The sequence below is a fragment of the Gavialis gangeticus genome, unplaced genomic scaffold (genome assembly GCF_001723915.1).
Source record: "Gavialis gangeticus isolate Ggan-Ray unplaced genomic scaffold, GavGan_comp1, whole genome shotgun sequence".
In the NCBI taxonomy this organism is placed as follows: Eukaryota; Metazoa; Chordata; order Crocodylia; family Gavialidae; genus Gavialis; species Gavialis gangeticus.
Window position 1 is genome coordinate 207,446,087 of NW_017729032.1, and position 10,571 is coordinate 207,456,657.

At 46.6% G+C, this 10,571-nt stretch overlaps 1 protein-coding gene across 1 annotated transcript in view; it reads left to right on the forward strand.

Annotated features, from left to right (window-relative positions):
* The window catches only part of LOC109302314 (cystathionine beta-synthase-like), a 42,133-nt gene that overhangs the window by 19,492 nt on the left and 12,070 nt on the right, over nt 1-10,571 (forward strand). Inside the window, exons 4-9 of the mRNA XM_019523875.1 lie at nt 2,086-2,165; nt 4,018-4,149; nt 5,627-5,696; nt 7,308-7,399; nt 7,871-7,996; nt 8,146-8,230. Coding sequence (XP_019379420.1) covers nt 2,086-2,165; nt 4,018-4,149; nt 5,627-5,696; nt 7,308-7,399; nt 7,871-7,996; nt 8,146-8,230 — 585 coding nt within the window. The remainder of the gene's footprint in view (nt 1-2,085; nt 2,166-4,017; nt 4,150-5,626; nt 5,697-7,307; nt 7,400-7,870; nt 7,997-8,145; nt 8,231-10,571) is intronic.

Sequence of the window (10,571 nt, forward strand, 5' to 3'; positions counted from 1 at the left end):
TGCAGGGCAGGTGGGCTGGAGCCGGCATTCAGAGGCTCTTCTCAGCAGGGCTGAGCTCAGAGTGGGCACCAGTGGCACTGGGAGGGGCTGTAGCCACCCCACATTTCACTACAGCTCTGCTCCCAGCCCTGCACCACCAGATGAAGCCCAGCTCCATGTCCTTCCTCCACCCACATGCTGGGAAGAGCCGAGGCTGTGCCAGACAGCTGTTGGTGGCAGTGGTGCTTGGGAGCGGAGCTGTGGCAAAATTTGAGGTGGATGCAGCATCTTCCCGGTGCCACTGGTGCCTGCTCAAAGGCTCTTCCAGTGCTGTGTTAGGCTCTTCTTGGTGGGGCTGGGCTTGGAGCAGGCACTGGGAGGGGGATGCAGCCACCCCAAATTTCACTGCAGCCCCTCTCAGCACCTCTGGTGCCTGCTCTGAGCCGAGCCCCTGCTGAGAAGAGTCCTGTGCAGCCCTGGCTGCAGCCTGCCCTGCGCAGATCCCCGGGGCACCCACCCCCACCACCCTCCCAGGGTGCAAGCAGCAGTGGGAGCTGCCTCCCCACCTACGAGCTGCAGCTCCATCCCATGCCTCTGTCCCCCTGGGCAGTGCCTGCCCCTGTCCCCTCCTTCCCTCACCATGGGGGCGCTGATCATTGGGCCGATATCCGATGCAGCAAATTTTCTTTATATTGGTACTGATCCAATATCGGACGGATGTATCGGTGCACCTCTAGTTAAAACCAAGGATGTCAGAGGTGTGGAAGGACCATGTGGTTACTTTGTGACCATGCAGGTAGTAGAAGAAGCATCCTGTCTGGGAAATTACTAAATAGTTAGAGAGGAAGTTTCCACAAGGGAATTTCTCTGCCTCCCCCCTTGCCAGTTAGCCATCATTTTTCCTGTTTCTGCCATATGATGTTGCTTCAGTCTTCCTGCAGACTGTGACAGGCCATGCATGGGAGGCAGAAAAAGTTCTGGAGCTATTCTGCAGCCTGTAAAAGGTGTGGACACAACTGGCCACAAGCTACCTTGTTCCTGATTCCTTGGTGTATGCCCATCCCTCTTCCCCTTCACTGGTATGCATAACAAAGCAAGCAGGGAGAAAGGGTGGGCTAGGGAATATGCTGTCCCTTTCAGAAGGGTGTGTTACCGGATGCAATGCATCTGTCAGGGAGGGGATTCGGCACCCCTCAGTGTCCCTTCAGTTGGCACAGAGGCAACATTCCTGCCTGCATTCCCTTAGCGGTGGTGTGACTTCCCTGCTGACCCCAGGGCCGGTCTGTTCCTGAACGGTCCAGTTGAGCCCACACACCAGGCTGCTAGCTAGGAATTTCTCTATGTCTGTTTTCTGTGTCCATTTGACCTGGATCTAACATTAAAGCTGTTTCTATCAGTCTTGTGACAGGCTACAGGGCATAGTTAACCTATGAAGTAGGCAGGGGAGGATGCAGGTTTCTTCCACAGAGTTCCCAAGCCCAGAAACCATATTATAGGGACACGTCATGCATCATCTCATGCTGATTCAGGCCTCACTTTTCCCACCCTAGCTGTGGAACAGCTGGCTCTGTCAGTCATGTGGTGTGCAACTAGAGCACAGTTACACTTTGCCAGCTAGCCTTAGCAAGAGCTTAGCACATGTGCAGCTTTGTCCCATGTGCACCCAAGTCAGGTATTCAGGAAGGGTATGAAGCAGTTTGGAGGAGAACAGGGAGCCATTTCAGTGAAGTGACTTCGTTCCTGTGGTACTGAACCTACACATTTGGCAAATGAGGGGGCAAGCTTTGTTAAGTGTAGAAAAAAGCTGCTCAGCCTCACTGTTCACTTTGCTCTGTGCACTGTGAAATTAAACTGCTTTTTCTTTACTCTCTGGGATGCAGGGACATATAAATAAACAATTGAACTGGAACATCCTCCTTCACTCTAGCTTTCAGAGAGCACTCAAAAAGCCTCAGAGAGGGGGCCCTGTTATTTAGCTTTTAAACAAAAATTCATGTTACCTTTACCATTGAGAGGTGAACATAGGAAGCACCAGAGAGCCTGAGTCCTGGCTGACCTTGCTGAACACAGTCATCCAATAACCCCTTTTCCTCCCCTGCTTCCTAGGAATCGGACTGGCGCTGGTGGCTGCAGTGAAAGGCTATCGCTGCATCATTGTGCTGCCGGAGAAAATGAGCGTGGAGAAGGTCAGCGTCCTGTATGGTATTACACTGAAACCCTAGTCCTGGAGAAAGCACTCACACTTTCTGCCTCTCCCCCTGTTTCTGTCTCTGATTCTCTCTCTCAAGAGCTAATGAGCCCATTTCCTTTAAAGGGTAATAAGCTTCATTGAGAATAATGACATATCTTTGCAGTTCAAAAGATTTCCTCTTGACAATGAGAGTGGACTATGCAAATCTGACTGATTATCTCTGTGCAGCTGGTGCAGTCATTAGCCAAATATAGTACATTTCTGCACACAGCAAAGGTGACACAACTGTGTTTCTGTGAGTGGGTGGGATGGTTAGTACAAAGGTATGCAGAACTCCTGGGTGCTATTTACAGTTCTGCTAGGTTTCTGTGTGTCTTCAGGCAAGTGAGTTAACCTCTCCATACCTCTGTTGCCCGCTGGCTAAACTTAAGCTAGTTACAGCCACCTCACAACGGTGTCGAGCAGATTTCTCAAGATGCCAGAAACCCCCTTAGAAGGGAGGCAGTTGCAGGATCTCAGTCATCAAGATAGAAGAAATCTCTCAGAACCTTGTGTGAGCCCAAATCCCACCAAACAACCCCCCTCAACTGCCCACCCCCCAGAAAAAACAATTTACAAGATTAGAACCAGTGGGCACATCTACACGTGCCCCCAACTGTGCAGATGTTACTGAGCAGTCATTTAGTACTTGCTTTAGCAAGTCAGAGCTCTTGGGGACTGGACTATTGCAACTGAGCTGAAGAAGTTGTGTTAGATCCAAATTAGGTTTAGGGGAAGGTAGGCAATTGAACTTGGTTGTCTGATTAAGTTTAGGCTAGGATTTGCAGGTTCAGGTTTGACCTGTCAGGGACAGGACTCTTGTTTGAAGTCACTGGGCATGTCTACATGAGACACTACGTTGCTGTAGTGATGAGCTTTAGTACTAAATGACTAAATGACAAGTACTACATTAGCAAGTACTAAATGACTACACAGTAACCACCGTTCATGCACAGTCCCGGCGGTGCACAAGTCGTTTCTTACCCTACTGAGCAGTAGCAATGAGCTTGTTGCTACTGCGCAGAAGCATCAGCATCACAGTTTGTGTCTGCTGACACTCTGTTGCCGTAGCTTGTCACTGTAGTGACATAACATCTCATGTAGATGTGCACAGTGACTGAAAACCAGAGTCCTGGCCCTGACAGGTCAAACCTGAACCTGCAAATCCTAGCCTAAACATAATCAGAAAACCAACCTCAATTACCATCCTTCCTCTAAACCTAATCTGGATCTAATACAACTTCTTCATCTCAGCTGTAATAGCCCAGTCCCCAAGAGCTGTGACATTCAGCCCTCTTGTTGTCATCACTAGACAAGAGTCTGTTGATAACAATTTTTACCCTGTTATTCCTTTCCTGAGCGAAAGGGGATTAGGATGCACGTACAGTTTTAAGATACCTTTCCACTCCCTTGGTTCTGGGGCTGTTCTCAGGCCTGCCCCCGTCATGGGTTGCCTTAGAAGAGCCCCAGGGTTCCTGTTTTATGCTTTGTCTATGCTCCTCTTTGAGCCCTGGGAAGCAGAGGGTGCAGGCCAGGTCTGCACAACTTCTCAACCCCACCCCCACACTGCAAAGACTGGGAGCAGGGACAATTTAGAAACCATATGCCAGCTCTACACATCCCTCTGTGCCAGAACAATGTCAAAGAGCATTCTTGTAACTGAGAATTGGACACTAAATCACTCTAAATGTTAAATGTCTTATGAATGCAAAGCACCATCTGGCTTTTGAGACTGACATGAATTCATAGGTTCAGGTTACCTGCAGTGCAGGAGATCAGCGTCATGATGTCTGCTTTTTCCTTTAAAGGTGGATATACTAAAGGCTCTTGGTGCTGAAATTGTTAGGACTCCAGGTACCAGGTTTGATGCCCCTGAGTCTAATGTCCGTGTTGCTTGGAAGCTGAAGAAGGAAATCCCAAACTCCCACATTCTGGACCAGGTACATTCAATTACTCTGTAAGTTCTCTTTCTAAGTCTGGATTTTATGGATCCTGAGTCTCCCTATCTTTATCACTTGGCTACAGAGGGTTGGAAAAACTTCTGTCATTGGAAAATGTACTTCTAGCTAATCAAAATACTGCATGGAATCACATCAATGTTTGCCAAATTTTCTTTGGAAGTAAAGGAAAAACAATATTCAGTGATGTAGGAACATGCCTTCTCATGCCATTTCCCAAAGAGTGCTTTGGGGGTTTTCTTTTTGTAATAACCTTTGGGTTAAAAAAAATCAATACATCAGTGCTGCTTTACATTCTAATATCCTTTTAAAAAGTCAAGTCAGAACAAAATGTTTCAGTCAATAGGATTGTTTTTTCTTATTGTTTCCCTTCACAGAAAATTTCCAAATTTGAGGGCTTTGTCTCAATTTAAACCAAAGCCAGACTTGATCAGTGGGCCATTTTTGTATGATATACATGGGCTGGTTGCTCATCCTGAGAGTCCTAGACTGCAAAAACAGCATATGCAGTATGTTCACAGCCTGTGGCATCAGGGCCAACGTGGGGATTTTGAGCATATTTTGATCCTGCTCAGGTTGAGGAGTATTTTACAGCTTCTTTAAAATTGAAGTGTAGGCCTAACTGAAACCATTGGAAACCATGTGTGAAAATTTCGCCTCAGACCGATGGTGCCCAACCTTTCTGGCCTGTGGGCTGAATGAGTGGTGCGGGGCTGGTTTGCAGGCCAGAGCTGGTCCACAGGATTGGTCCGTGGGCCCAATCCGGCATGGCAGCGGCATGTGTACCTGACACCCCAGCTCCACATATGTCCCAGATGGGACCTGCCGCACCAGCCCCACACACTGGCCAGATCTGGCACACAGTGCCATGTCACCTCACCACAGGGTTTGGAAATGAGGTGGTAGGGAAGCAGTGGCAGCGATAACAGCAGTAACTGCCAAATTTCTGAACCCATGGGTAGCCCCATGGGCCAGATGACAAGGCTCCATGGGCCAGATCTGGCCTGGAAGCCAGAGGTTGAGCACCACTGGCTTAGACAGCACAGGAAATGGTAGGAAAAGCTGTTCCCTCACTTCTCTATGCTACAGGGGTCACCTGCTCAGGCACCACATTCAGCATCGCCTCCAGGCAGGAGAAGTTAGTTTAGACTTCATGTCTGTTCCTTCGTTGGCCTCATTCCCCCGGACACAAAGGGCCAGATGTTTAAAGGTATTTAGGCATCTAGCCTGATTGGAGGCAGTTGGAGCACGGCACCAAAGTGCCTTAAATAATGTCTGGCCCAGAGTTACTAGTCAGCTGGGAACGTCTCACACGGTCTTGGTAAGACTGCAGTGCAAAGTTATGTGGTCCAGGGAGGGGGACATTTGTGTGCTTTGACTGAAATGCTTCTGTAGCTATTGCTAGGTCATCTGACCCACCTTTTTAACAGTAATATGCACTGTTTTCCGAAATAAACAGTACCGAAATGCAAGCAACCCGCTGGCTCATTATGACACCACAGCTGAGGAGATCCTGGAGCAGTGTGAAGGTACCATTTGTTCTATCATTTTCATGTACTCTCTTAGGGGGAGTTAGGTTACTGTATTCATCTAATTAAATGCAGAGCCATGCTAAACAGAGCCTCTATACGTAAAGTCACCCTTGATACGGCTTAAAAACACACCCTAGGTGCAGCAGTTCAACGTAACTTGGTACAAATCCACTGAAATCTCAAGAAAGATTTCCTAACTGTTAGAGCCATAGACTAGTGAAACAATCTGTCTAGAAAAGTTGTGGAATCTCTTTTCTTGAAGGTTTTCAAGAAGTGGCTGGGTAGGCATCTAGCTGAGGTGGTTTAAGAAATGAATTTAGGCAGGAAGCTGCTCCAGATGATTTTTGTGAGGTCTGCGTGACTAGATGACTCTGTGATTCAAGTTACTCTCTGAGTTTATGATTCAAGATCTCACGTTCACTTCCACTTCTTTGCCATTACAACTCCCCTCCATATTTAAAAGCCTGAGGGATAAGCAAGGTGAGCGTTGCCACATGCCCCGAGGCTCAACAGTTCAGGCTACTCTGGACCAAGGGAAGAAGCCAATTGCAAAGTTGGGGGTTCCTGGTGAGAATTACCAGAGCATCAGTGTCCTCTCCATTTGTGCCTGTTTGACTCAGCTCTGCCTCTGCTTGCTTTCTATGTTGGCAGCATAGCAAAGGGGATATATGGAAATGAAACAGTGAGGGACTGAAAAGTGGAGGTGTCCTTCTATCTGCTATTATGGTATTACTGTCATTGGTCAGCTCAGAGGCACAAAAGGCTTAAGAGGTCTCAGTGGAAGCATAGATCTGTAAGAGCAAACAGCTTACTGTAACTCATCCCTTAGAAAATTGGACAGTTTTAGCTAGTCATTAGCAAATTACTTTGCTAGTCATTAGCAAATTAATGAGGATCAAAACTTTGCAATAGCTGAAGAGACTAATCCCATGCAATATGAGGGCTGGAGGAGGGTAAAAAAGGCTTTCAGACTATATCTGCTCAGCAGAAATGGAAACAGTTGCTAGCGACAGGAACAGCCTTGTGTAGATGGGATTCTTAAATGGCCTGAGCAGAGTTAAAAGACAATAGTAGCCCAAAAACCTGAGCCCTGCCTACATGACAGCCTGTATCTTCGCTAGCACTAGCAGCTGCCATTGGTACATTATAGCTTGCACTTTTGCTAGTGAAATTACTGACCCCAATTCTGAAGGCCAGATTGTGTTCTCACATCCAACAGGTTTACACTCCTGTAAAGACATTGATGTCAGTGGTGTGGTTCCTAACTCACATCAGTGGCAGAGCAGAATTAGGTTCTCTCTGGCATGTGAGATCCTAAAACCAGCTGAACCAGTGCACGTGGAGTTTCAGTGTTGTGCAGTTTCTAAGGGTGGAGTTAATAATCTCCTATGAAAATGCAAACCAATATAGGAATGCATAATGTGGAATGAATGCATTGGGGTATTGCAGCGCTAGCATACTTCTGGTCACTGGCATGAATGCTGCCCAGTTTTCTAAGCAGAATGCCTGTACATATAAGCCATATATGAAATGGTTGTAATGACTACATAAAATAGACCTGCAGAACATGCTTAATCTCTCTGTGTTTCTTGACTCTTTCAACTGCAGGCAAGGTACACATGGTAGTGGCTGGATCTGGCACAGGAGGCACTGTCACCGGTATTGCCCGAAAGCTGAAGGAGAAATGCCCAGAATGCAAAGTAGGTGGGAAGGCAGCTCTGTGTGGAGGAATTGGCAGATAATGTCTGCTGAGCAATAGGACTAGACTAGTGCTCCTAAAGTCACCCCCTTCCCCCACCCCAATCACAACTGGATTGGGCCAGCAGCCTGATTGATAGAGTTTACATTTATTCTTTTATTAAGAGTCAGGAAATGTACAAATGCAGTTCACTTTGGATAATAACAACTTTCAGTGACTCACTTGGAGCTGGATTCAAACTAGTGGTTCAGAAGTATGGAGGCTTCAGAGCCTTATTACCAAGTACCAGGCTCTCTAGCCTCCCGTTCCTCTCCAAACTAATTGTAAATCTGATGAGAGAGAAAATTCCTAGGATAAAAGGTACCATGGGTCCAGGCCAGAATATGCTGCAGCTGTCTATGATCACAGGAACGTATGCGATTTTTCACTGGAGGTGTGTCTGCTCCATCGTTCAGCAGTTTTTACCTCTCAGGTCATAGGTGTAGACCCTGAAGGCTCCATTGTTGCCCTGCCCAGTGAGCTGAACACAACAGAGGACTCAGACATGGAAGTAGAGGGTATTGGCCATGACTTTATCCCAACTGTCCTGGATAGATCAGTAAGTATAGTACTATAATTAGAGATGGGGCCCCTTCATGAAGGTTGCCCAGGCCTTGTGCCCATACATCATAGATGCATCAGAAATGGGGGGTGGGGGCCTGAAATAATATATCCAAGGCCCGAAAATCTTTCCCCCTTTCCTTTCAGGTGGTGGATCAGTGGTACAAGTGCAATGACAGAGACTCCTTTCTCATGGCTCGCAGGCTGATTAGAGAGGAAGGATTGCTGTGTGGTAAGAGTTATTGAGCGCAATGTCCATTAAGAACCATTTTTTTTCAGTTGAACTCCACCTTTTAATCGCTCTAGACTAAAAGTACCTTAAGGCCAGGCACTCCCTGTGTTTTCTCTCTTGCATACTCCTGAGCCCACTGCTAGTGCTAAACTAATAATGCCAAATCCTGAGGGGGTATAAGGCGGCACAGCTCCATGGGCTTCAATAGAGCTGCAGTGCTTCCTAGCAGCTGAGGATCTGACTCGCACACAAATAACAGTGATCTCATCTCAGGTTTTGCACAAGGCATTGGTTCCACTGGGCCTTACCGTGGGGGAGGGGGAAGGATTCAGTTCAGTGTTAGATGAGCTGAGGGGAAGGATTAGTGGGATTCAGAGCAAGGCAGGTGGACTGAAAACCACAGGCTCCATCACATCAGCTACGATGACAGCTATAGTTGCTGGATCTGGACTGTTGCCATACACAGGGAGCTAGGGCTGTAGCAGGGAAGTTCGAAGCATAAAGTAAGAGTTAGACTTTCTTACATAGTGTTTCTCCCTGTCCTAATACCAGAACAGCTTCCCCAAAGGAACAGGTGTTCTTGCTCAACCATTGTTTAAAAACAAACAGCAGTAACACTGCACAGGGCATCAGTACTTTGCAGCTAGTTGTACTCATGCCCAGGGTCCAGATATACTTAGGTTCAAGTCATGTGCCAGTTAATAGGTGGGCTCATTCTGAGCGCTAAAGGAGTTCGGAGCCCCTACTCCTCCCACTGACATTACCTGCAGGTGCTCAGCTCTGTAGCAAAATCAGGCCACTTTTATTTAGATGCCTCAAGTTGGATTTAGGGGGGATCTCACTTTAGGCACTTGAGGTTGAAAACATTGGCTTTGTAGCTGTGCAAATACCAGTATCTAAGTGTCTTCTTACAGTCATGAGAGCTGAAGGTCATCTTAACAGATGGACTTTCGTCTTTCAAAGTACAGTATCTACAAAGCTAAGGAGATTGTCTTAGAAATGCTAAAGTGACAACCTGCCATTAAACTGCCTGAGAGTTTGGGATTTAGAACCACCGTGGGGGTATACCCTCTGCTATCACCTCCTGCAGGAGCAGTGCAGGTGTCTACAAACACAGAGTGGGAGGCAGTGGCAGCCAGAGTTTCAAACATGCCCAGTGTAAGATGCAGCTGGCTTGCACACAGCAAGCTGAGTAAAGAAATGAACCCAAAGCCAATTGTAATGAAAAAAAATGAGCGAGATCAGTAGCTCTCCTGATCACCACAAAGTCATTATCAATGCTGGTTGAATAATGGGCTTTTCAGTTTGGTGACTGAATCAAAAAGGGGGGGAGGGAATCTTAAGCAAAATCACCAACATTTTTAATTGAGTCAATTGTGTAATGAAAATGCCATGCTGTGATGAGAAGACATAATCTTGCCTTCTGAAAATGTTGCTATGAGAATTTTTTAGCATTTCCAAAATGAAACATTTTGCATAGAAAATGTCCAAACAGAATTGCTCAATATTTTAAAACTTTTTTTTGGCTGAAATGGTTCACTGATTTTGACTCAAATTTGACAATAGTTGTAGTTTCCACAAAGCTGCAAATTAATTTTTTTTCCAGAAGGATTGTCTCAGCTCCAATGAATAAGCGATAAATAAAGAGATGTACTGTCTCTAGTGCACGTACAACTAGGCAGTGCCACTTATAGCTTGAGGGGTGAATATGGCCCTGTGGATTTTGTAACATAATTAGCAAGTAGAAGCTTTTTTCAGCTATGTGCATGGAAACATACACACCCTCTTGCGCTGATAAAGGAAGGTAGAGGCCACTCATCCTGTCACTGGCTGGCATGCGAAGTATGATTGCCATTTTAATTGTCTTTTTTTTTCTGCAAGACATTACATTTTTGTAAAATGCCCAACAGTTCTGGAGGACTAAATGTTCTCTTCATGTGCAGAAAAGGTACAGTGTAGGCACCAGCTATATGAACACCTCCCAAGCAGCCCCCAACCAGTCCACCCCCTGACCTGAAGGAACCAGCTTAAAAGCTCTAAGAGAGTTCATGTAAACTTTAAGTTCAAGTGAACTCCCTTTGAAGTCTTGACTTATCTTCAGGGACTGCCCACAAATGGCCATTTATGATAGGGGCTTTTTATGGCGACTCCAAAAGCTAGAGTGGGATCACTACTCACATTGTCCATTCAAGAGCTATCACCTGGGCATGTCCCTTGTCTCTGTGGAGAACTCCCTCAGCTCTGCTTGAACAAGCAACATAGTTTCATAGTTTCTAGGGTCGGAAGGGACCTGAGCAGATCATTGAGTCCGACCCCCTGCCATGGCAGGAAAGAGTACTGG